Below are 26959 nucleotides of genomic sequence, written 5' to 3' on the forward strand. Positions count from 1 at the left end.
CAGGTAGTAAGGGCTCACGAGAGAAAAATAAAACAGAATGGAAGGATGGAAGGAGCAAGAGGACAAGTCCAAGCGGTCGTGTGCAGGAGGCTCTGGGGCAGGTGACCAGACGACTGCCTGCCGGGAAAGGGCTAGGACACAAACGCAGGGGCGCACCTCCGAGCCACCGCGGGCTCGGTCCCAGAACACCGCAGTAAAGCAAATGTCACAATAAAGCGAATCAAATGAATTCTTTGGTTTCCCGGTGCACGTAAAAGCTAGGTTTACAACACACTGCAGCCTACTCACAAGGCGGTCACATCGGGTCTGCAAAAACGCACAGGCCTTAATTAAAAATACTTTATTGCTCATAGTGCTAACCATCGTCTCAGCTTCAGTGATTATAACCACTGATCACCAATCATACTACACATAACAATGAAAAAGTCCCAACTATTGCGAGAATGACCAAAATGTGACACAGCCACGGAGCAAACACACGCTGCTCGTTCGCCAGGACACAACCACGCTAACCGTACTTCCTCCTAGAAGCAGAGCTGCGTCAGGCACGAAGCACGACGCGGCAGAAGGACGGGGGAGCACGAGTGCGGCTGGACACGGCGATGAGCACGACCCACGGGCAGGAGGGCTGAACAGGACCATCCGCAGAGTGGATCTAACAGGAACTGGTACAACGCACCAGCCAACGACAGCACAATCCTTCTCCGGGACAGACCACATTTGGGGCATTTAACAAACCTTAACAAATTTTTTAAAGTGGCATTACACAAACTACATTCACAGACCACAAGGGAATGACACCAGATGCCAGTAACACGACAGGAAAATCCCCAAACATCTGCAAATCTAACAACACACATCAAAACAATAGGTCGTTTAGCAAAACGACTGAGATTATAAACTACGTTTACCTGAACGAAACGAGAGCACAGCATCCAAAAAGGTGGGACGCGGCTGAAGCAGTGCTCGGAGCGAACTTTGTAGACGTGAACGCTTATATTACAAACCAAGATCTCAAATCAATAATCTAGGCCTCCACCTCAAGAGACTAGGAAGAAGGAAAGAAAATATACCAGGAGCGGGCAGAAGGAAGGATCCACACGGAGCAGAAATTAACGAGACAGAAAACAGAAAAGCAAAGGGAGAAAGGGGAGAAAGCAGACACCAGTTCTGTGAAGAAGCCTGTTTAACAGCGAACGTCTGGCAAGGCTGCAAAGACCAGAGAACACGGAGAACGTGAGGTAATAACGTCAGGAAGGAGAGGCTCCCGCTGTGGGTCCTGCAGACAGAACGGGAACTGTGTACAGCATCACACACAGGCCCTGACAACCTACATGGGACGCACCAATTCTCCCAGGTACCCAAATTCTCTGAGACAAATTACCCAGCCCGGGTATTTCTGTGACTGGCGGAGGGATGACATCGTGAGCGAAAAACCACACGCAACAAGGACGCCTGGGTGGCTCAGTCGGTTAGGCTTCTGACCCTCGATTCGGCTCAGGTCACGATCTCCACGGTTTACGAGTTCAAGCCCGCGTCGGGCTCTGCACTGACAGCGCTGAGCCTTCTTGGGATTCTCTCTCTCCCCCTCTCTCTGCCCCTCCCCTGCTCGTGCTCTCTCAAAATAAATAAAAATATTTTTTACAGATTAAAAAAAAAAAAACCCACACACAACAGAAATACCCAGCCTTAGATGGTTTGCCTGGGTGCAAACTTTTAAAAAGGAAGCAATGCCAGATCCACACATCCCTTCCAGAAAACAAAAGAGGACGGAATACTTACTAACCCATTTCACAAGGTCAGTATTATGGTGATAAAAACCAGACAAGAACAGTGCGAGAAAGCTGTAAGGCCAGGATCCCTCATGAGTACAAACACAAAAATCATCAGCAAGAAATAAGCAAGTTGAATCCAGCAATATGTAAAAAGGACAATGCATTAGGGGCGCCTGGGTGGCTCAGTCGGTTGGGTGATCTACTCTTGAGTTAGGCTCAGGTCATGATACCAGGGGAACGGGATCGAGCCCTATGTGGGGCTCTGCGGGAAGCGTGGAGCCTGCTAAATATTGTCTGTCTCTCTCTCTCTCTCTCTCTCTAAAGTAAAAAAAAATTAAAAAGGACCATACGTTATAACCAGGGAGGGTTTACCTAGGGTGTCAAGCAGGTTTAGTACTGAAAAATAAATCAATATAATCTGCCATGCTGACAGCGTAAAGAGGAAAAACCACATCGTATCAATCAATTCAAAGAAAAAAACAGAACTTGAAAAAATTCAATATCCATTCATTTCAAGCCAAGACTAGAAGTGAGCTTTTACATCCTGATGAAAGACCTACAAAGGGGGTGCCTGGGTGCCTCGGTCAGTTAAGCGTCCAACTGAGGCTCGAGTCATGATCTCAGATTGAGAGTTGGAGCTGGTGTCAGTCTCTGTGTTGACAGCTCGGAGCCTGGAGCTGCTTCAGATTCTGTGTCTCCCTCTCTCTCTGCCCCTCACCTGCTCACACTTTGTCTCCCTCAAAAATGAATAAATGCTTAAAAAAAAAAAAAAAAGACACCTACAAAAATCCTACATTATTTCCAGTGGCTTCAGACTGAACATCTCCCCACATCCAAGACCAGGAACAAGGCGAAGGCGTCCGCCCTCCTCACCCCACAGCAACATCACACTCGAAGTCTCAATCAGCACAAACTGTAAGTGGAGGAGACCAAAGGCATACTTCTTGGTGAAGATGTACAACTAACCAAGTTCACAGACAACAGAATATCTATGTAGAAAATCCCAAGGAATTAAACACAATTAACCAAACAAACAGACAAAAACCCTCACAGAACTGATAATTTAGTAAGGTTGCAGGCTGTAAGATGAATAACTAAAAAGTCAATCATTTCTATGTGATCAAAAAACAAAACAAAGCAAAATTTAGAACAGATATAAGAAAGACATACTTGGGTCCAAATCTATTAAAATACACAGAACCTGTATACTGAAAGTACAAAATGCTAATGTAAGAAACGAAAGACCTAGATAAATAGAGATGCATACCATGTTCATGGAGGGAGGACCCAGCATGGTGCAGAATCAGTTCTTCCCAAACTGAAGGTGTCCACTTAACACGATACCAATTCAACTCCCAGCAGGGTTATTTTTGTAGAGATAGCCAAACTGTCCTAGCATTTCTTTGGAAATTCAGAGGAACTAGAATAGCTAAAATGATTTTGAAAAAGAAGAATGAAATTGGAAGAGTCATACCACCTGATTTAAAACTTGCCATAAGACTGTGGTCACCAGGAAAACGGCAGTGAGACAACATGCGGATCAACACGGACACAGAAACAATTCAGTGGAGGGACGCCTGAACATCTTAAGGTAAAGAATAAAATAAAATAAATAAACGTTGACCTAAACTTCACATCTCATACAAAATTTAACCGAGCGTGGATCAAGGAGTTGAACGTAAAATGTAGAATTCCTGTTCTTTTAAAGGTTTTATTAAGATGAAAAATCACACTACGGACTAAGAGAAGGTAGTTCCAAGTCACATTTGACAAATATGTCTGAAATGCATAAAGGACTCGCAAAATTCAAAAGTAAGTTAAGAAAACAAAAATAAAACTGGGTGAAAGATGGCTAAAATATCTGAACAGACATTTCACCAAGGAGGATAAGCAGATGGCAAGTAAGCAATGAACAGATGTTCAATATCAGCGCCCATTTGGGAGCCACGTGGGAAACCTACGATGAGACACTGCACACCTGTGGGACAGCTGGCATTAAAAATACCACCAACACCAAGCACAGACTAGGATGTGGGTATTTCTGTTCAAGGAACTGCCAAACCATTCTCCAAAGCTAAACATTACCCAAGGTATTACCCAGAAATGCGACACCTGGGTATCTACCCCAGAGGAAGGAAGACTGAGGGCCCCCCCCGGACACAATCTACACACAGCTATTTACAGCAGGCTCTAGTCAAGATGGCTCCAGATTGGAAAGAGCATAAATCCCTGTCAACAAGTACATGGATACAGTCTTTTTTGAAAAGCTGTGGGGCATCCACAGAGCAGAATGGGATGCAGCCACACAAGGGAGCAGCTACAACCAGACAGAAAATGAGCACAGAAGCAGCACACGTGGATAACACTACAAACCAACTAGACCAACCACAGGGTGCGTGTCCTTGTCAAGTGCACACGGGATCTCCTCCGGTACAGACCACGTGTTAGGCCACGAAACAAGTCTTAATACGTTTGATTTATTAATTTGGTGGAATTAATTCAATGGAATTGAAGAATCAATAATGGGAAGAAAAAATGGAAAACACATATGTGGCAACAAAACAACACAGTCTTAAACAACCAACAGGTCAGAGAAGAAATCAAAGGAAATTAGAAAATACTTGGAGATGAATAAAAACAAGACACGAGATACCCACACTTAGGGGGCACGGTGAAAGCAGTGCTCAGAGAGAAATTTGTAGCCATAAATGCCTACGTTAAAAAAGAAGAGAGTTCAAACCAATAACCGTAACTGCCTTCAGGAAATAGAAAAAGAAGGGCTTACTACACTCAAAGCTAGTCGAAGGAAGAAAATATTAAAGATTAGAACAGAGATGAGTTAAGTAGAGAAGAGCGAGAAAATCAATAAAGCCAAAAGTTGATTATTTGAAAAGATCAACAAAATTAACAAAACTTCAGCTGAAATGACTAACTGAAAAAAAAAAAGAGAAGACTCAAATTATTAAATCAGAAACGAAAGACAGGACCCTACTTCTAATTTTATAGAAATAACAAGGATTGCCAAAGAAGACTGTGGACAACTATACATAGATTGGATAAGCAAGACGAAACAGACAAGTTCCTAGCAATTCACAAACTACCAAAACTGACTCAGGAAGAAACAAAAATCTGAGCTGACCAACAACCGGTAAGGAAACAGAAGCGGTAACAAAACAACAACAATAAAGCGTAGGACCAGATGGCTTCATGGGTGAATTCTCCTAAACATTCGCAAGGGAATTAACACAATTCCCTTCCAAAGTCTTCCAAAAAGTTAAAGAGAAGAAAACCCTCCCAAATTCATTCTAAGAGACCAGCATTATGGTGATACTACAAGCCAGGCAAAATACCACAAGGAAACTACAGGTCACTGACCCTTATTGAACAGAGGGGTAAGAACCCTTAACAAGACACTAGCAGACTGAATTCAGCACCATGACCATGTGGGATTTATACCAGGAATGCAAGGTTGTCTCAACATGTGAACATCAACCACAGCAATACACCCCATTAACATAATGAAGGGGAAAAAACCCACATGATCATCTCAGCAAATGTAGAAAAAGAGAAAGCATTTGACGAATCCATCAACACTCAACCAACTAAGCACAGAGGGGAACTTCAACATGAAAAAGGGTATTCTTGAAAAAACCCAGAACTACTGCCAATCTCAACGGCACAAGGTTGAAAGGTTTTCCCATAAGATCAGAAATAAGACAGGGATGCCCGCTGGGGCACCTGGGCAGCTCAGGTGGTTAAGCGCCCGACTCCTGATTTCAGCTCAGGTCATGATCTCATGGTCTGTGAGTTCGAGCCCATGCTGACAGTGTGGAGCCTGCTTGGGATTCTTTCTCTCTCCCTCTCTCTCAAAATAAATAAACTTACAAAAGAAAAATAAACAAGGATGCCAGCTTTTACCACTTCCAGTCAATATACTACGAGAAGTTCTAGCCAGAGCATTTAGTAATAAAAAGAAGTATAAGGTATCCATTTTAGAAAGGAAGAAGTAAAACTATCTATATTTGCAGCTGCCACGATCTAGAAAACCCAAATAATCTGAAAAACCAACACTCATTAGAGGTAATAAATGCATTCAGGAAGCTGCAAGTTACAAAATCAATATGCAAATTCAGTTATATTTCTATCTACCAGTAATTAAGAACCTGAAAAAGAAATTAAGAAAACAATTCCAGGGGCACCTGGGTGGCTCAGTCGGTTAAACGTCTGACTCCTGATTTTTGGCTTGGGTCATGATCTCACGGTTCATGAGTTCGACCCTGCATTGGGCTCTGTGTAACAAGTGAGGAGCCTGCTTGGGATTCTCTCTCCTTCACTCAAAATAAATAAGTAAACTTAAAAAGAAATCAATTCCATTTATAACAGTGTCAAAAAGAACAAAATACTTAGGAATTAATTTACCCAGGGAGGTAAAGTTTTATATACTGAAAACTGCTAAACATTGCCAAATGAAATAGGTAAAAAAAAAAAAAGACAAGCCAAAAAAATAAATGGAAGGCATCCCATGTTCATGGATAGGAAGACTTTAGTGTGGTTAAGATGTTGGAAGAGTCCAAACAATCCTGAAAAAGAACAATGAAGCTGGAAGATGATGCTTTCTGATTTTAAAACATACTAGAAAGCAACAGCAGTCAGAAAAGCCAGTGTCAAAAGATTCCGTATCATAGGATTCCATTCTTTGGCCAGTACTGACAAAAATGGAGAATGTGGTTGTCACGCGGTTACAAAGGGGATTTTGAGGTGATGAAATTATCTGGTTCTCTGACTAGGGGGTGATTAAACATCACGGAATTGTACAACCCCCCACCCCACAAAAAGGGGAATTTTACTATAGAACAATTTTTAAGGTGAAATACAAAACATCTCCTGGTAACATTCTGCGTTTTATTGGGATGGTGAATGTACGCACGTGTGCACTTCTGTCAAACATGCCTACGGCACCTGGTGGGGGTGAAGGTGTGGGGAGTACTTTTATTGTGGACTTTCTTTAGAAGTGAAGGCACACAGTGGTAATAAAAAAGCAGACTGGCTCTTATTTTGTGTCATTACTGTTTCAACCTTGTCCAAAGAGAACACAGCGTCTTAGACCTGCACCCTGGTGGGCAAGTGCACTACCCCACCCTGCTACTCCACCAGCCGTACAACCGTACATTCTTCTGTGTGTTCCTCATGCCTCTGTAGAACCGTGGCTTCTCAAACGCTCGTGGAGTGTTTCTGGAATTCTGCAGGCTAACGCAGAGAGGGCACAAGGTGCAGACAGAGCCCGGCCCACAGAAGGCACCGCATCAGCATGAGCAGCTTTGAGCACAATTATTACCACCACTACCAGAGCCAGGAGCCATCCTCACTCTCAAAACCATGATGCATCCGAATCCTAGATGCGAGCAGACTCCCACAGTCTAAATACTGTCAGGCTTCAGAGACCCAGAAAACATGCTTGCACGTGTGTCAGAAAGTGGGTAACAGTTAACGCCTGTCCACTGTGGCCTGTTTTTTGTTTTTACATTTATTTTTGAGAGACAGAGAGAGGCAGAGCACGAGCCGAGCCGGGGAGGGGCAGAGAGAGAGGGAGACACAGAATCGGAAGCAGGCTCCAGGCTCCGAGCTGTCAGCACAGAGCCCGACGCGGGGCTTGAACCCAGGAGCTGTGAGATCATGACCCGAGCCGAAGTCAGATGCTCAACCGACTGAGCCACCCAGGCACCCCCCCTTGTGTGGCTTGTTCTTAATGGCTGAAAATTTGAAACAACTCAAGCTCTGAAAGTGGGTTAATTAAGTATACTTTGGAACAAACCATGCATTAACATTTATAGTCTGTAAAAACATGGGAAAGTGTCATGTCATCAAGCGGAGAAACACGGTCTGAACGAGGGGCTTGCTTCACTGTTTATAAAACAGCAAGACTCGAGGTAAAGCTGAGGGTTCCAACAGACATGTGCGTGCAGTCTCCCAAAATCGTACTCAAACGAGACTCTATGTTTTCCTTACTTTTCTTCCTCAGCTTTGTACTCCCAAGGGGACAAAGAAAATAAAGGAAGGGACAACATCGAAAAACCTTTAGAAGCTGGAAAGCAGACGGAGGAGTGGTAAACAACTCAAAAGCTCAATCCTAGGCCAGTGGAGGGAAAGCCAAGAAACTTCTCAGGAGTCTCAGGACTGGGCATGACCAGTAGTCACTTCTAGAGACGGAGAAAATAGGGCTCCAGCTGGAAGATTGCTTGGAGGTGTGTGCGTGTGCGTGTGTGTGTTAACTTTTCAGGAAATAATCACAGGACTTGCCAAACACGTACAAGGAGGCTCTTCACTTAGTCTCCCTTGATGGTGACAAGTGGAACCAAATACAGTTCGCTATCAAAGCCAGGACCACTGACACTGGAGCGGCCCCGGAGGCTCACACTCGCTGGCCTGCGTGAGATCCTGGACGTGCACATCTGTGTAGCCACCACGGCCAAGACGCGGAGCTGGGTCAACACGGAAGGCCGCTCACACCACCCTCTCGCAGACACCCGCACACGCCTCCCCCCAAACCCCAACAACGCCCTCTGATTTCTGGAAGAGACTGCATAAAGTCGACATTAACTAGTCTTTAAGGGTTTAGAATGCTCCACAGACACCATGTGGACCCGGAAGTATCTTCCCGGGAAGCATCTTAGTTATGAATTCCATGCGTTGATGCTTCTAAGACTGTGCAGATTATCTACTTCACGTGGTTGAATCTGGGAAGCCTGCGGTCTTTGAGGAAGTGGACCGCCGCTGCGAAGGCAACGAACCAGTAAGCATAAAACCATGTGTAGAACTCCCATCATACCCCTCAGGTGGCTACGGGATCTAGCCACGCCTCAGCTCGTTCCTCATCTGGATGACTACCTTCTCTTTCCACGTCGGTCTGTTTTGCTAGGAGCTTATTAATGTTATTCCTGTTTTTCAAAGGACGCTTTGTTTCAATAATTTTCTCTGCTGTTTTTCTCCCTTCAATTTCATTACTTTCTGCTACTTATTATTTCCCTGTTTCTGCTCCTTTGGGGCTTATCCTGCTCTTCCTTTCCCCAGGTCCTCAAGTTGAAATAGATACTAAAGACCTCGTCCCTCTGAGCGCTATCCACTTCCACGGTACTGAGGGAGCCCTGTCTCGTGGATTCCCGTACGCGCCTCTCCGTGACCAGTGGGACCGCTGGCTTGTGTTTACTCCTCCTTCCAAACTTCCTTTCTCACACGCGGGCCATCTGGAAGTGTGCTACTTAACGTGCAAGCGGGAAGAGACTGTCCTACTGTCTTCCCTTCACTCCTAGTTTGAGTCTGTTGTGGTCAGAGAGCGGACTCCGTACCTGATTCTTCCGAGTCTGGTCACGACCCCGGGCGCGGTCTGTCTTGGTGAATGCCCAGCGCCCTTGAAAGGAGGGTCCCGCTCCCCGGGACCCTGTGGTTGGCGGTGACGTTGAGTTCCTCCATGACTTCGCGCCGTTCCTTCCGGCAGTCTCGCCTTCGGAGCAGTGCGGAGGCCTCGACCGCGAGCAAGGGTGTCGGTTTCTCCCGCGGCTTCTACCTTCTCTACCTCGCTTCACGCTTTAAGCCCCGCTGTTGGGTGCAAACACGTTTGGGGAGAGCACGTCTTCCTGGTACACTGATCCTCACATGATGTCCCTTTTCGTCCATGTGATGTCCCTTCTTTGCACTGAAGTGTGTTCTTCTGATGTTAATGAACGTGGCCATGCCCACCTGAAAAAAATCAATGCTCGAGTGGCATCCTTCCATCCTTCCCTTTCAACCCACCTAGATCGCTGGGCTGGAAGGGAGCCTCTTGTCCACAAAACGTGGTCGGGTCCTGTGTTTTCACCCACCGGCCAACCTCCAGCTCGACTGGTGCATCTAGATCATTTCTATTAGAAGTAATTACGGATTTGCTCAGGCTTAAATCTATCGCTGCGTTATTTGCTCCCCGACGGTTCCTCCGTTTCTTACTTCTTGCCTTCTGGCAGGTTCCTCGGATGGTTTTAGGAGTCCTTTACGATTGGCCGACAGTGGTTTTGAGTTCAGCAAACCAGACCACTGTCTTTGTGGGTGCCGCAGGCACTCGAACACGCATCTGTCCCTGGGCCCGGAGGCATGACCGTGCCGGCGGTGAGGGGTGGATGCGGGCCGGTCCCTGTGCACTCGGGAGCACCACCACCGCATGACCCTGTGGGTTTCCAGCCACCCGGGGCGAGTCAGCCAACACACGAGGGCGGCAGAGGAAATTCCCCTCCTTCCTCCATTAATGTGCCTTTCTATCCAGAAGCTTCCTTCGCGGTTCATTAAGGGCAGGTCCGTTAGGGACAAACTTTCTCACTTTTGTCTTGATTTTCTTCTCATTCCTGAAGCGTATCTCCCCTGACTGACTGCGTGTTTCTCTCGGAGCCTGAAAAATGCCGGTGCACTTGACCTGGCGTCCACGTCTGCAGATGAGACAGTGTCCCTGCGGACGGTGCTGCTTTTGAGACTCCGCCTTTAACTTTCAGAGTAATTGGCAGGTGTCCCGTGTGACTTTGCGGTTTGACACTGTGTGGGGTTCCGCCCAGCTTCTTAAATCTGTGCGTTTACGCCCTTCACCAAATCCTTCAGAAAATTTTCCAGCTCCCACCTTCGTCTTCCCTCTGGGGGTCCAATTAAATGCATGTTTGTCTCCGAGCCCTGGTCCCAGTGGCTCTGCTCCGTCCGTTGGCCGTCAACCTGTTTCCCTGTCTGTCTGTCTGTCTGCCTCTGAGCTCACGACTCTCGTCTCCGACCCACTGCTGAGTCTGCCCGTGAGCTTTTCATTTTGGTTTTGCTGGAAATTTCCATTGGGCTCCTCTTCCCTTTCATTTTTTTAACTAATCTCTCCTTCTTTGTTGAGGTTTACGGTTTTCTCGTTTAAAGAAGATCCGTAACTTGTTTGCTGAAGCACTTTTCTGATTGCTCTGCGATCCTCGTCAGATAATCTGGGCACCCGCTGCTGCCTGCTGGCTGGCTGTCCGCCCTCTTGGGGCTGTGATGCCTGGCTCTGCGGAGGGCAGACTGCTTACCTACCGCATCCCGCGTCCTACTGAGTCTGCTTTTGGCAGGCGGCCCCGTGCAGAGGCGGTGCCAGGCCCGGGAGGCAGGCGCAAGTCCCCAGACCTGTGGGCCCCGTTCACACGATGCTGGCAGAGGTGGGCCCTGCAGCGAGTGGGATGCAACCTGGGCTCCCCACGGGGTTCCGCGGACACCAGCGACAAGGAAGCAAGGACCACCCTGCTGCTACAGGTCGGCATGAGGGCTTCCTGCTGAGCCTGGGTCAGTGGGAGGGGGTGAGCAGCCCCCCTGCCATCTCACCCAGGCTCTCCGATACCGAGGGGTGGGGCTCCGATTCCCTCTGGGGCAGGGAGACGTGGGTGGTGCCCCTGCCCAGCGGGGCACAGAGACCGACTCCCCTCGCCCTGCTGACACACCCGGCACGGCCTGCTCGGAGGGCTGGAGAGGAAGGTAGGTCCCCACTGGCCCGGCGGACACGGCCGGTGGGGACTGAGGGCCCTTCTTGCTGTCGTGGGGCAGCTGCCGGAAGAGACACGGCCCACCCGGCCACTCAATCCAGACAACGCTCAGGGTTTGCTGCAGCGGCTACGTGCCAACAGGGAAGACAGAACCAGGCCCTGCTCCGCTGAAAGGGTCCCGAAGCCGCCGCTTAAGTCTCCCCCGGGGTTCCCCTGGTTTGCTGGTTAAAGAGCGATGTTCCGTAGGCACACATGTGCGCAAACACTACACGTATGCACTCATCACACCGCCTGCACCTCCCATCCTTTATCACGTGCGAACGCGTGTGGGATTCACACGTAACAGACCTATCTGCCAGCACGTGTCCCCGTCCCTCAGGACCACGGGCTGCTCGTGGCCGGCGGGCAAACTGGGGCATGGTGCCAAGGGCAGGCCACGAGCAGCCCACTCGTCTCCCTGGGATCTCAGGGAAGCTCTGCAGGAAGGGGCGGGAGGAGCACGGGTCACGAAGGTGGGAGGGCCCTCCCGGGGCTTCCCACCCTCCCCGAGGCGGGCAGCGAGGCCCACGGGAGGAGCTGGGGCAGAGGGGCTGGCGCCCTCCCCTCCAGTCTTTCCCAGCCCAAGGGCGGCCTCGAGGGGCCCCGTGTGCGCGGCTTTCCAGGAAAGTAAAGGTGGCACGTGACACAAGGGAAACTGAGGCACGACACAACTCTGGAATGCTTACCGGGAAGGGGACGCCTGGAGGAGGACAGGCGTCGGGTGCACGGGGTGAATGGTGATGTGAACTGCAGGGTCCACCTGTGCTCCAGCAGCTGAGGGGCTGGCAGGACCCAAGAAAAGGGCCCAGGTCAGGGGCTCCCGGCAGGTGCCCTCGCCACGGGGCACAGGGGGGAGCGTATCAAGTCACGTGTGGTCTCCCGTAGCCACAGCCCTCCCTCGAGTGCGTCCGGGCAAGCGGTCCACACAACCGCCGACCCAATTTCTATTAATCAGCCACGAAGTCTCTTCTCCCGCAGCTGCACTCACCAAATGAGGCAGTGGGACAGGCAGCTTTGATCTTGACGGAGAAGAGATCGGTGATAAAGCCTTTTACTCAGGTTTTAAAAACAAATAAAAAGGAATCGACCTGAAGTGTGCCAGCCCACGCAAACACGAGCGCGGCTGGCCCTGTTGTGTGGACGGCAGCCAGGGGCCCAGATGCCACACCCGCATCTCTAGGGGGAGGCGCCGAGGGCAGCTCGGGCCGCAGCGGAAGGGTGGGCGCTACGGCAAAGCCCGGACGCGGCGTCTCCTCCGATTCCAGCACTCGGTGCTCAGTATGGGGCACCCGGGGCGGCAGCCCAGGCCCCTCAGGAGCGGCACCAAGCACACCCCCCCCGCCCCCCGCTCTTGGCGGGGCTCCCTGGAGGCCACTCTCGCGGGAAAGCCCAACCACATCCCAGACCTTGGCTGAGCCCCTCTGCCGCCCACCTCGCCCACTCACCGTCAGGACCCGGGCAGACCCCACCCGCTCTCCGGGGCCCCGAGCCCACCCTCGGACTCCAACAGCTGTGCTGCTCGCTGGGCTGGGGCTGCGCCTGGAGGCCGGGTGCAGGGGCGTGCTCTCCGCTTCTCCGCGCGGGGGTGCTCCCGCGGTACGCGCTCAGCTGACCCCTTGCCGAGCCCTCTTCCAGGTCCCCGCTCTGGGCAGCCCAGGGGGCTCCTATGCTCCGGATGCGACCACTTCTTTGCCCGGCAGGCTTTGCTGCCTCCACCGCTCTTGGGAACAAGGCCACATCCTTACCGGGACGTCACCCGGCCTGGCCCCCGGGCCCTGCTGGTCTCTCCCCCCACGTCACGTCCTCACACGCACCACCTCCCCATGAAGCCCGCAGGCCCCCAGCGCACCTGGCCTGCCCCTGGACCCCCCGCATCGGCAGCGGCCCGCTCCAGTGGCACGTCCGCCCTGCTTCCCACGGCCTGACCCCGCGGACTTGATTTGGGGAGCAAGTCCCCCAAATGCCCGTTAAACGGCGAATTCAGGAGGTCAGAGCGGACGTGCCCAGGCTCACCAGCCTTTCCTCCTCACGCTCGCCCAGGACACCCACACTCGTACCTGAACAAGTCAGGGAATAACAAACTGGGGACTTGGAAACTTGGTGGGTCCCAGCGACAGCGAGGTCTGAGGTGAAGGTCCTGACACAAGAGAAGCTTTGGAAACGACGGGGAAAGCTGGGACCCAGAGGGCGCTGCCGCCCTGGGCACACTTCTCGCAGGGACGCCCACAGCCTGAACGCAGCCTCACGCGGGTGAGGGACTAGCCCTGGGGAGAGGACAGGGCCCGGCCACCTTACCCTGCGCGAAGCAGGGTCCATGCCCATCGAGCGCCCTGGCGGGGGCCCAGGCATGTCTCTCTGACCCGCCAGCTGCACCTGTGCCCACGGCAGGCTCTCAGAGACCCGGAGCCGACGCCTGGACTCCCTGTGCACCAAGGGATGCCGGGGGGACGGCGTCAGCCTGCCCAGAGGCCACGTCCCAGTAACAAACTGCAACAGTGGGGCCCGCTCGGGGACCCGTGGGGAGCTAGGAGTAGGTCTCCCTGAACACCTCCTCCTTGGACGGCTCTCCCGGTCCAGGGAGAGAGGAAGGCCGGCCCGCCGCTCGGCACCAGGAGGTGTTCAGTGTCGGGACGGGGTCCAGAGGAATGGAGAAACCCTGAGGAAGACAGGCCGCGTCGTGAGCTGGCCGGACACACGGGCTGAAGGCCGCCTGGCAGACACGCCGAGGTGCCCTGTGAGTAGCTGTCTCCCGAAACAGGGCCGTCTCTTGGGCTCTGGACGAGCCCCTCAGCGTGCTGGACGCAGGGGAGTGTCTGTGCAGAGGTGGGGCGGGGCGGGGAGGGGAGGGGAGGGGAGGGGAGGGAGGACGATGCTGACATACCTGAGCGAGCTCACCTCCTCCCTGGAGACCGGGAAGCCCCGCTCGGAGGCGCTGGTCTGGCACTGCAGCATTTTCACCTCCACCTCCAGCTGCGAGCGAGAAAGCACGGGCGGGTCAGTGGGGGTGCTGCGGCCCACCTCCTCCCCCTCGGGCCCCTCGCACCTAGATCCGGCCCTCGACTTCTGGGGGGGGAGGGCGCGCCGGGGGCCGAGCCACCGTCTCCGGGGCCACCCCATGTCCCGGTGGCCCGGGGCAGCAGGACCTCGGGCCCTCCAGCCACGCAGACACAGCCTCCCCGTCGGCACCCGCCTCCGGGACAACAACAGACACGCGCTCCTTCCCGGGACGCAGCTCCCGACGCCCGGCTGTCCCTCGGGGCACCGCCTGGCTTACCACGTGGCTTACCACGGCAGACGTGGCTCTGCGCCCGGCCACCCAACGGCGGCCTCTGCGACCGCTGTGCGCCCGGTTCCTGGACCAGAGCAGGCACTCGGTAACCAGGCACGTGACAAGAGAGAGAGGCAGGTCGCGGTGGGCTGGGGCCGCGGGACCCCAGAACCGACCCCCAGCCTGCCCTCGGGCTCCTCAGGCGCACCCAGGACGGTCTGTTCTGGTCCAGACATGGCTCTCGAGCCTCCACGTTGGGAATATTCGTGCTCAGCCGGTTTTCTGGCCACCTCAGACCCTGGGGTGCTGAGTGCCCCCGACTTCTCACCGTCCAGCCTGTCTAAGAGGGGCCGGGAGGGCCAGGGAGGGTGCAGGGCAGCCTTCACCTCTCAAGGGGCTCTCCCGGGAGGTGTGGCCGAGGGGGCGGCGGGCACACCACAAGAACACGGACTCGCCACCTCTCGCCACTCAGGTGGAGCTCGCCAAGGGGCGGGCGCCACACCAGACCCAGCCGTTGGGCGGACAGCCTCCCCGGAGGCCGACACGTTGTTACTTTGAGAGACAACCGCAGTCAGCCGAAGAAAGAAAGAAGGTGTGAGCGGACAGGTGTCTCAAGCTCCGAGCCACCACGGGGGCCCCTGAATGGGACAGTGACGGTGACGGTCGGGGAGCGCTGCCGCAGGGGCTGATGGGGTGGGGGCGCAGGACAGACAGGAGTCTCCCCACCTTGGCAGGGCGTGGCCTGCATGCAGTCAGCCCCCACACGGCCTCTACCTGTGGTGGCCTGTGCTGATGCCCCAAAGGGAGGCCACTCGACCTCCCCACGTGACTCTCCACGAAGGCCCAGAGGACAGGTGATTTCAGGGAGAGGCCTCCTGGTGCGCCCACCACAGTGCGGGCTGGGAATGACGTGGCCCGGGTGAGACTGACTGTGGCCCTGCCTCGCTACCCCCTAGGCCGCGTGGCTGAAATGTCTGCCCCTGAACTGGGACGACCGAGAGCTCCCGGGGCCGGGTCGGGGGGAGCAGAGAGTGTCTCCACGTTTTTGCCTTCCTAGCTCGAAGGCACAGTCTGCTGTGCTCTCTTCTCGAAAACATCTTCTCCGGGTTGTTCCTGGAAAGGTCCTCCTGAGGCAGCTCATTTAGGAATTCTCAGGCCTGAGGCACCCGGTGTGTAGGAAGCCCCGATTCTCATCATCGAGGTCGCGAGTGACGCCACCACACAAGCGGGTGACCCCAATCCTGCCGAATGCAGATTAGAGAGCAGACATGAGCTGGAGCGGCCTCGGCGAGGTCCCCAGAGGAAAGGACGGTCGGGGTCTCCGCACACGGCTGCCCGGCACTGCCCGATGGGCTGAGGTCCCCCTGCACAGATCAGGCACTAAGCGACCACTCGGTGGCACCAGCACGTGGAACAAGGCCTGCTCACACCTGTGAACAAGTGGCGTCCCCCATGTGTCCCACGTGTGGCGTGTCCCAAAGCCTCTCCTGCCCCTCCCCCAGGAGCACACACACCCCTGACTGGCCAGGCGCGCCGCTCCTACCCGATGCCACCCACATGCTTACGCAGTGACCGGAGGTCCCTGTGTGTCTGTCCTCAGGCCACAGCCAAACAGGCCACCGGGCACGCTGACTTCTCTGGACCCGAGGACTGTCCTGGAAAGGCGCAGAAGGGGCCTGAGTCCAGCCTGGGCTGATCCCTCGGTCTCCTTTCTCGCGTGTGTCGGGCTGCTGATGTCTTGGGCAGAGGAGGCGTGCACACTCACGGTGGCTACCTGCCCGCCCCACAGAGAAAGCCGGGCTTTGGAGCCGCAAGACAGGACACTTCCTGGAGACGTCACCGTCCGGGCCCCAGACCTGTCACAGGCCCGCTGCGCCTTGTTCTGGATGCTGTGAACCACACGCAGCCTTCAGATCCAAGGTTCAGATGGGAGACACGATGGGCACGCACCCCAGAGGCCTCAGGAAGGCACCCCGGTCACCCAGGCGCCACCCACGGCCAACGGGGGCCAACGGGAGCCACCAGGGGGCGGGGCTCTGGAGAGTCACGCCTCCACTGGCAAGTATGAGCCGTCTCTTCCCCTACTTGCTTATCGATTTCTCGTTACAAAAACAGGAAGACGGGCTGCACGCTGTTTTGTACTTCGGTTTCCTCACTTAGCATATTTTGGAGGTATTTCCAAACCAGTGCCACGAGAGCCCCTCCGTTCGTGTTCGTGGCTTCATGGAACTCTGCCACGTGGACGCCCCACCTCTTGCTGACACGTCTCCCACGGAAGAGGGTTTCGCCGCTTCCACCTGACGGCGTGAAGTCAGTGCCGAGGCAAGGCAGCTCTTGGTTCCCCGCGTGCAGGCGGATCCCCAGACGGTTCCTCCCGCGGCTGACCTACCGCCCCCGGGAGGGCCCAGAGGTGCCCGCAGCACGTACCCCGAGGCACGACAGCCCCGCTGCTGTACGATTCCGCGTTGTCACTCACCCGCTTCCGCGTCTGCTTCTGATCTCCAGCCACCGTCCTGACCACAAGAATTCCAGGGCGCCTTCTCTCTCCCTCCCTCCCTCCCTCCCTCCTCAACCATCAAAGCAAAACAAAAAAACCTTTTTAGAAAACACCGGGACCACGGCAAACGCACAGACCGGAAAGAGGGCAGCTGAGGACACGATCGTCCGCCCGGCCCCCGGGGGCGCGGTCAGCCTCGCACACTCCCTGCGGGCAGGCGTGCTGGGGGATCGCGTCTGGTTACCCTGATGTGCCGCTGCCGTTCTAAGTGCGTGCGTGTCCCTGTATCGTCTGACTCGTTTCTGTATTTGCAGGACTTAACATCTCTGTGTAATCTTGTTCCCCACCCTCAGTGCGGTCAGGAGGCGGTCTCCGCGCAATCCCGTCAGCTGCGCAAGCCAGGGCCTCCCTCCCTCCCAGCCGGACGGCTCGCACCTCCACGCCGGGAAGCCTGGGCGCGTCTGGGGCTTGGCTGGAACGGCTGCTGGCATCTTCCTACTTACGGCGTGTCAGTTTCTGGCTGAAATAGATGCGCTTTGTTACGCTGAGAAATCATCCATATGTTCCTATTTTATGAAGACGGAACATGGGGTTTCTGGCAAATGCCTTTTCGGCAACTATGGAGCACATGTCCTAAAACCGAGCCAGCCGGCCGGTGAGGGGGAAACCGCGGGCGTGCCCCAGCACACACGGCGGCATCGGCAGCCCGAGCCCCAGCACGCACACGTGACGCCCACACGACACAGTTGTCGCTCGCCCCCAAAGAGCTTCCCCTGTCCGTGCTCCGGGTCCGTGTTCGGAAGGCCTAGCGGAATTTCCCCCCAAACTGCCTCAGCCCGGTACGATTTCGGTCTCTTTTTGTTGGGGGAGGGCAGGAGCGGCTATTTTGTGACAACTTTATAATTGTTTTCTTTAACGTTTCTATCTCTATCGCTTCTGGAGTCAGTACTGATAGGTTGTACTTTCCTAGAAAACAATTCATTCAGTTTATTTAAATTGAGCTATAATTCAACTTACATTTATTCTTTTTAGATGGTTTTTTCCTTTCCCGTATTTCCCTTTACCAACGAGGTGAAGTTCATGCGCGGTCAAGTGCGTGAGCCCCACATGCCCGGCTCCGTGACCGTGGTGTGGGCACGCCTGTGGGATGCCAGCCACCCCAGCAAGACCGGAAGGGGGCCCCTGCAAGCCCCTTCTGGCCAGAAACTCCACGATAATTCTTAGTCCTCATTTGGGTAGTGACGTGTCTATTAATTTTTTACCAGAACTGTGAATAATTCATACGTTTTACTGGTTTTATTTCCGAGCACGAGCGTTTGGATTTATTTATTATTTCCGCCATTTTTCACTTTCTTATTAACTTCTGCTTTGATCTTTACAAATTCCTACTTTGTGCTCTACTAGGGTTTATTTTGTTTTCCTTTTCTGAGTTCTTGAGCTGGGTCTTTAATCTGTCTATATTCATTCTTTCCTGTTCAATAATATAAATATTTAATCCACGAGTTTTCTTCTGAACTCTGCTCTGTTTCCCACGGGCCCTGAGATGTGTTTTCTAGATTCCGTGTACGTCCGTATCTCACTGCTGCTTCGACCCAAGAATTGTTGGAGACGGAGGTTTTGGTTCTGGTTTTTTTTGTGTTTCTATTATTTTTTTGGTCTGTTTGTTTAGGTCACCATTTCAAGTTCCTCACCTCGTGATCTGGTAAGTGTGTTGGTTACATCTATTTGAACTTAGGAAGGGTTTCTGTATTATCAATATGTGGTGAATTTTGGTGAATGTTTCCTATAAGCACTTTATAGCAAGAGTGTCTTTAGTTTGGGGGGGTTAAGGGCTTTACATGAAACAGATTTTATCTTTCTATCGCTTATTCTTGACCCACTCGACAGACCAGGGATTACAAAGTAAAACAAATCCTCCTGCTGCTGGCGTCCTTGACAATTTCCTCCCAAATCTCTCCCCATTTTCGCTTTTTGAACATCGATGACGTATCTGTGGCCTATTCATCTCGTTTACTTTTTCGTGTGAAATTCTTGATACTTAGAGACGTCTTTTCGTTCTCGTGGTTGCTTTCGGAACTCTTGACACGACCCCTGCACTTTTCGGTTTCCAACGGTTCCTATCCGCCTCCCGCAGAAGATTAACCGACGGGTTGCGTGCGTCCAGCTTACGGTTTACCTTTCCTCGGCTCAATGTGCCTTGGCCGCGTGACGTTAACTTTAAATGTTTTAGTCTTCAGCCGCGATGGGGTGAACACCACCGCCCTCCCGTCTTCTCCCGTCTTCTCCCTTCCCAAGAACTTCCATTAAATGTGTAAACTGTGCGCCACCGGAACCCACGGCATCTGCCCGGTCCTGTCTCCTGACCTCCTTGCGCGTTTTGGTCTTCTGGCCCCATGGGTTCAGGTCTGGCCCTCAGGCCCTGTAGCTCCAGTTTAACCTGGGCTCCGGGACCGGGGACGCCCCGCAACAAAACGTTCACAGATGACTTTCCTCTGCTCAAGGTCAGCTTGTTCATTCTTCCCATGAGAACTTTTTCTACCATCCGGGTTGCTACAAAACTTCTGCGTTTTACAAAATTGTATGACGTTGCTTTTATTACTCACCAGGAAGGTGACTTTTGCTTTCACTGTGACTTTCACTGTGGAAAGGACAATCCTGACCAGGCGGCTCTGTGTGCCCTCCACACACCTTCCGACTTTGCTCTGCAGTGGGGGGAAGCCGCGGGCACTCCCCTGAGAGCAAACGCAAGCCCTTCCTCTCCGTCCCAGAGACAGACGCTCAGCCTTGTGGGCATTGACCGGCCCCTTCCGCCACGGCCGCTGCACCTGCTGCACCTGTCCCAGGGCGCAGACAACAGGTGCCCTGCCCCTCCCTGCGGCTGCCTCTCCAGCCCTTTCCCTGCGGCTGCACTTCTTGGCTCAGCCCCGCACGCCCCTGCTATTTCCACTGCTGAGGGCCGGCTCCCTCCCGTGAAGGGGCTTGGCTTTTAGCTGCAGTTCTGTTCGGCCCAAATTTAGGTTTGCCTTTTTTGGCTTTCATTCTTCTTGGTACTTTTGGACACCTTCCAGGAAGCAAGGAAGAAATGCTGACTTATGCTATAGTGTTCAAAGCAAAATAGGCCCTTTTAACTTGTAAGCTTGACTCATAACTGCTTCCCACTCGACCCCCTCCCGCCCACTACAGCCCGCACATGCCGAGGCCCCCGGAGCTGCCCGAGCCTGCCCTCCGAGCGCCCGCACCTGCCAGCCCCCAGCCTAGGGCAGTGGCCGGCTCCCCAGACACACGACAGGGGTCTGCAGCTCAGTCCCCACCGCCACCCGCCCCCCGGACCCCGTCAGACCCACCTCAGAGGCCGCCCCCTCCAGCAGTCCTCCCAAACCGGGAGTGGTGGCCCCTGCCCATATTCAACCATGTAATTCTAAGACTCGCGTGTGTGACTGTTTTCCCGCCGGCCTGGGAACTCCTGAAGGTGCATATACCTCCGCTCACCTCTTAACCCAATTCCCAGCTCAGATGCGGCACGCCGGGGATGGTCCAGGCCCGCAGGCAGGGGCACAAGAGCGTGTGGGTGGCCAGTATGACAGTCCACGCCTGGCGCTCCCCTGGCATGCATGGCCGAGTGCTGTGCATTGGGGACAGCGTGCGGGCCAGGCCTCCGCCGGGACGGCAGCTCCGGGCCGGCGAGCGGAGGCAGGGTGAACACACGGGAAAGCACGCCGTCCAAGGAGAACACAGTCCGGCGTTTGCCCACCAGCACCCGATTTTAGAAAGTAAACAGGTCGGTATCAATAAGAGGAAACCAGTCAGGCTCTGAAAGGGGTTGCCGGATGACGAACGTCAACGGCACTCCCGTGGGCGCCTCGGGGAACAGCCCTCCACCCCCCGCCTGCCTGTGAGCCCTGCTGGCTCCAAGGCCACAGCCTCTCCGCCGGGGCCCCTCTGCCCTGTTCACGTGGGAGGGTGGTAAGAGGTGCTGGCACCAGCCGGGTCACACACAGGCTCAACCTCCATCTCCTCATCGGTCGAGTGGGGGCGATGCCTCCTGTTCTGGAGGTCTGAGCAGGAAGTGGGCCGCCTGAGAGGAAAATGCCCATCCGGGGGCCCAGCGCCCGCCACAGCCGAAGCCCCATCCCGGCAGCACCCCAGGGCCCCACCCTTCCCCACCCTCAGGCCCGGCCCTGGCTCTCCCGGGGGCACAAGCGTTCATCCTTTGTCTTTCAGCCAACAGGCGAAGCCACGCTGCTCTGACCCGGGCCCGGAAGAAGGGGCAATTGGAGATGCGTTAACACTGCAGTCTGCAAACACCTATTTCGTGCCTCACTGAGAAGAGTCTGCATTTGTAGCTTAAGACAAAGGAACACAGAGCTAACTGGATCGTATCTTCTAAGAGATTTGCCAAATGACAAAACCCCGAGGGCCGTTCCGGAGGGCCGTTCCGTGAGCCGCCCTGCACACGGGGCTCGGAAGGGAGGCGCCCCAGAGGGGGTGTCTGCAGGTGCAGCACGTGGCTCTGAGCCACGCGCCCACGATGAGGACGAGGCCCCGGGCCTGCCACCGCCCAAGGGAGCCCCTCCGCACAGGCCACGCTTCATCGCCACACCGGCCTCCCCCAGAGAGGCTCTTCTGCGTCTCCGACCTCTGAAGCCAACGCACACATTTACGTTCCTTCCTTCGGCTCGCCGTCCACATCAAGAGGCAGAATTAGCAGCAGGGCCGGCTCCAGACGACTCAAATGCCCAGGGAGCCCGGCCGCCGGCAGGCTGTGCTCACACCCTGGGACTGGTGGGCGCCCCTGGGGAAGCCCGATGTGCCCGTCTCGCAGCCACCGAGGGGCGCGGGTCAGCCACGCTCGGTCCACGGCCCCGAGGCTGCTGCTTCTGGTTCTGCGGGCGAGCACGCTGAGGCCCAGGAGGTAAATGTTCCTGGCTTTTTCACAGCAAACCTGGAGCCCAAAGAGCATGGGGACCTGGAGGCGGCCCGCTGAGCGCCGGGGTACCGAAGGTCCCACCGTCCCCAGCCCACAGACATAGCCTACGACTCACCCGGAAGCAAAGGACAGCACGTGGCAGAGCCTTCGTTCCCTCTACGCTCAAGCCACAGGCTGCGTGAGGAACACGTCGGCCTGCACAGAGCCCGCCTGTCTTAAATGCTTTATTTTTAAGAGAGAAAGACAGAGTGCGAGCTGGGGAGGGGCAGAGAGAGAGGGAGACACAGACTCCGAAGCACGGTCCAGACTCTGAGCCGTCTGCACAGAGCCCGACACGGGGCTCGAACCCACGAGCCGTGAGATCACGACACGAGCCGAAGCTGGACGCTCAACTGGCTGAGGCACCCGGGCGCCCCAGAGCCCGCCTGTCTTTACGCAAGGCACCGGGGACACCAACATTCTCCAGGAGGCGGAGCGGGCCCGGCTGGAGGCTGGCCGACCTCTACCGTTCCGCCTTTTCTTTCCTTTCTCCGCTTCACGCCATGGACGTGTGCTGCTTACTCAAACAGCAAGGAAACACTAAAAATATCCGTTTATTGGCCCAGAGCCCAGGCCAGCATCCACCAAGAAGCAGCCTTCCCAGTCGGGCCTTTGCTTTCGATAGCAAACCACAGCTCGTGGCCCACGTGCCCGCACACGCCCCACCCACAGGTCCTCGCCGTCCTCGAGGCACGAAGCGCACGTTTACCAATCCCTCGGGCTCCCACCCCGGGAACAGTGAGTTCCGGAGAGACCGCACCCCCCAGGCCGCCACAGCACCTGCGGGCCCTCGCAGGGACCGGCGGCGCTGAACCGTGTCCCCCGAACTACTGAGCGCGTTGAGGTGTCGCCACCGTCCCGCTCCGGGGTCCTGGCTTGCGTTCAGGCGGGGCTGGGCCCTCCGCCTCTTCACCGGCTGCAGACCCTGAGCCCAAACCGCAGGGAGGGTGCCCGCTCGAGGCGCCACCAGCACAGTACTGCGTGCCAGCAGACACGTGCGGACGGCAGACAGCGGGGGTAAGTGCTGGAAGGAAAGGAAAGGCAGTCTCTGCAGCAGCAGGAAGTGCTGCCCTGCGGTCTCCGCTGGTCTGCCCGCAGCCAGGGCTGTGGGGGCCTGGGCTCCCGGGAAGCACCCGCCCACCGCCCAGGGGACCGGGCCCCCTCGGGGCCTCGTGCCCGTGCCAGGGCACCTCAGCAAAGGCCAGCAGAGCTCGGGGCCCAGTTACAGACACCTGGGAGCCAGGCCCCCACTCCAGCACGGATCGAGCCCAGGAAGCGGGGCTCACACCTGCTTGAAGTGTCCCCTAAACCAGGCGTCAGAACATTCCTGGCGTAAAGGCCCAGCGGGCAGCACCCTCCAGTGCCACGGTGCACGGGCGGCCACGGGCCACGGGCACGCACACAGGTACCTCCGCCTTGTGGTTAAGCACGTGTGCTTAGAGACCGCAGCGGGCTGCTCTCCTGCCCCTGACCTGGCCCGCCCCCTCCCTGTTGACGAGGGGACAAACCAGCCGGGACAGACGCCCGAGAGCTGAAGGGCGCACCGCCTGAGGGACACCTACCCGACAGCCCCACGGCCGGCCGGCCGCTCTCCCCACCGCACGAGCGGGAGCGGGGGTGCTGCTCGCCACCCCCAGAGCGAGAGGGCGGCTAGCTCTCCGGACTGCGTCCCCGGGTGGGGGCGGCCCAGCCCAGCGCGTCCAGCACTGAGCGAGGCCGGGGGGGGGGGGGGGGGGCGGCGGGGGCAGCTTCTCACTGGTGCCAGCCGGGTATGGCGGCCGGGGGTGCGGTAGCACGGCAGGCTGGGGCGCTTCCTGCCCACGAGAGGGGCCGGTGGCAACGGGCAGAAGTGCCAGTTTCCAACACGCGGCCGAGCCTGGGCAGCAGCCAAAGCGGCCGGCTGCGCCCGGAACCGGGACCCTCGCTCCCGACAAAGCACAGATGCGCGAGTCCTACGGGTTCCGTGTGAAGGCCACGCCTCGCTCTGTTCACGGCGCAAGCGCGCCACGTGAGAACCAGTGTCGCCGTGGTGCCGAGGCCCCGGAGCTCCAGCACAGCCCGCGGCGTGCCCCGCGCCCACCTCCACGCATGCGCACGCGGACGTGAGACGCGTTCTTCTGGGTTACGTTCCTCCGTCTCCCCGTTACCGGATTCCCAGGCTGCCGGTGAGTGCCGGCGTCTCCGAGTGCGCGGGTGGGGAAGGGGCCGTACAATTCACCTGCTGTCAAGGGTGCCGCTGACAGACCAGTGACAGACCGGTGACCAGGTCGCGACGGGGAGCAAAACCTCCCGAAGGTCAACAAACCAGCCGTGTGTCTACGTGTTCCGTCTCCGTAAAGCCCACGCCCCGTGGCAGGAGCGGCACCTGCCCCCGCACGGGGTGGGGGTGGCTCCCGGGACCTGTGTCCGCGGGACCACCCCCACCCCCCAGCAACCTCCGAGCCCCAGACGGCCGAGAAGCGACGACCCAAGGGAAGGCTCCGGTGGAAGGGGCGCCCTAACCGCCCCCGCCCCGTGGTGGGCCGGTCGTGGGACGACTCTGGGCCTGAACGTTAACCGAGTCCACACGGGTGGGAAGTTGCACCTGCTGAGAAACCACACCACTACCCTGGGCGCAGCTGGACGCAGACACGCGCCGCCTGTCCACCCGGGTTCGAGGAGGGGAGCGCTCCGGGTGGGGGAGCGCCACGTGGCGGGAACAGCTCGCATGAAGTCACAGAGGCATCGAGGACACGGAGACGTGGGAGATCAACCACAAAGATCCTAACGTCAGGGATCCCGCTCACCGAAGTCAGGAAGACAAGCACAAGCTGGAGCCACCCCGGACGGGACGTCCGCGTGGACCCCGCGCGGTCCGAATCCACACCGGCAACTGGCCACCAAACCCCGTCAGAGTCAGGTGTGGGAAGAAGGGGAGAAGCGGGCAGGTCTGTGGCGTGGAGGAGAGAGGAGGACACGGGACAGGACACGGTCTCAGAAGGCCACACCACTTCTAAAAGCCGCTGCTCCTCGTACGAGGAACCTGTAGGTGTTAGTGGAATATTTACAGAGACGTGAAAATCCCCTTACCAAGATGGAGATTAATACAACAAAGGTCGCCAGCCCCCCAAAAGGGATCAGAAACCTACTACCTACGCAAGTTCCCAGAGACCAAGACTCACGTCCCAAGCCCTCCCAAGGGCAAATCCGCCCAGGCTGCCTCGGGTGCTCCCCGGCCCCACCCTGGCAGAGACTGCGGGCCAGGTCCGTGGGCTGCTTAGCATCCGGCAGCCAGGATGAGACCTGGGGCCACAGTCAGGAGATCGAGGTCCCATCACCACAGCAACGGCAGCAGGGAAGGCCCCCCGACCAGGCCTGGGCACAAAGTGTAAGTCGACCCCAGCCCCGGACGATCAGATGAAGGCCCCGGCGTGAAGCCACCCCTCAGACCACAAACTGTGGTTTCTTGCATGTGTCCCCGCACATCCGTGTGTCATGGGAGGCTCTAAACCAAAAACACTCTCCCCGGCACCTTCTGGAAGAAATGCCCCGTGCTCTCAGGAGGCCAGGTGCACAACAGGCTGGGGTGAACAGCTGGGCCACGGGACCCCGCGGCCAGGGCCGCCGCTGGGAAAGTGGAAGGCTGGGAACCACGAGGCAGGCCCGGTGGCCATCCCGGCTCACCGTCTTCAGGGAGTCTGGGACACGGCACAGCCCGGGCAGGGGAGGCAGACCCAGGAGGGCGGGGAGACCGCGGCAGCCAGACTCCACACTGCAGGGAGCGTGCAGGGGCCCCCACAGGCGCGCGGCAGAACCCTGACCGGCGTATACAGGAGAGCAAAGACCCCAGATCGAGGACTGAACCATCGCAAGGGACAAGAGGGAATTACCTGTCCAGCTGGGCTCCAAAGCGCCTAACTCCCAGGGTAGCAGGCAGAGCACCGTGGGAGGCCAAGACCCAGAGCTGGAGATAATTAGCCCTAGAACAAGTGCTGCCCTGGGTCAGCCTGGAATGTCATCAAAGTGCCACCTGGCAGATCGGGCCATTTCTAAGGACCTTTGCCACGTTCCTGAACGAAGGAAGCTGGAAGGATCTTCACAAGAATACACAGGCATCCAGCATCCACCCAACACAGGCGTTAGACTCGGCACAGAATGACTGTAAACAGTCAATATAACCGAACTCCATACTTTTAAATATAAGGTATAGACAAGGAGAGAAAAGGAAACCATAGGCAAACTTTTCAGGGTTGCAAACAGCAACATCTGAGCTAAAAATGCACGGGTCACTCCAGTGGAAGACTAGTCCAGGGAGCTTGGAGACACAGCAGCAGGAATGATTCAGAAGGAAAAGAGCACATGTGAGCCATGGGATAAGTCCCAGCACCCGAAATGTGGGTAACCGGACGCGGCCCAAAGGAGGCCTTTCCAAAGGACGAGGACGGGAAGTCCACAGAGCTAAAGAACGCAAGAAAGCCCGAGCACAAGGAACAAAGGAAGGTACAAGAAGGACACAGAGGCACGTCGTCATCAAATTCCTCCAAGCAGTGATCGGTGATCACGAGACCACCAGAAAAGCCAAGTTACACGAGGACCCCGGGGCTGGCGACAGGGGCCTGATGGAAACAAGGCGAGTCAGAGGCGAGTGGGGAAAACCTCCTTCAAGTCCTGAAAGGAACAAACATGCCAGTGAGACAGGAAGTAAAAGAAACCGCCCACCTTTAGCTAGACCAAAAGGGGGAGCAGAGTCCCCGCTACTGACCTTAGGAAGTAAGGACGGTAAGATACAGACCCCGGGAAGTGAGGACGGTAAGACGCCGACCCTGGGAAGCGAGGACGGTAAGAGAGCCCTAGGACGACTAGATGACTCAGACAAACTCCTAGAAACACACAAACTACCAAAACTGACTCAAGAAGAAATGGAAAATCTGA

The 26959-nt window shown here is 55.9% G+C and overlaps 1 protein-coding gene across 6 annotated transcripts in view; it reads right to left on the reverse strand.

The window, feature by feature from the left end:
* The window catches only part of MAD1L1 (mitotic arrest deficient 1 like 1), a 315909-nt gene that overhangs the window by 97360 nt on the left and 191590 nt on the right, over positions 1-26959 (reverse strand). For all 6 annotated transcript variants that reach the window (XM_081791670.1, XM_081791669.1, XM_081791671.1 and 3 more), the window contains one exon: positions 14199-14287. In XM_081791670.1, coding sequence (XP_081647796.1) covers positions 14199-14287 — 89 coding nt within the window. The remainder of the gene's footprint in view (positions 1-14198; positions 14288-26959) is intronic.

This window comes from Panthera onca, chromosome E3, assembly GCF_046562875.1.
Source record: "Panthera onca isolate mPanOnc1 chromosome E3, mPanOnc1 haplotype 2, whole genome shotgun sequence".
Classification (NCBI taxonomy): Eukaryota; Metazoa; Chordata; class Mammalia; order Carnivora; family Felidae; genus Panthera; species Panthera onca.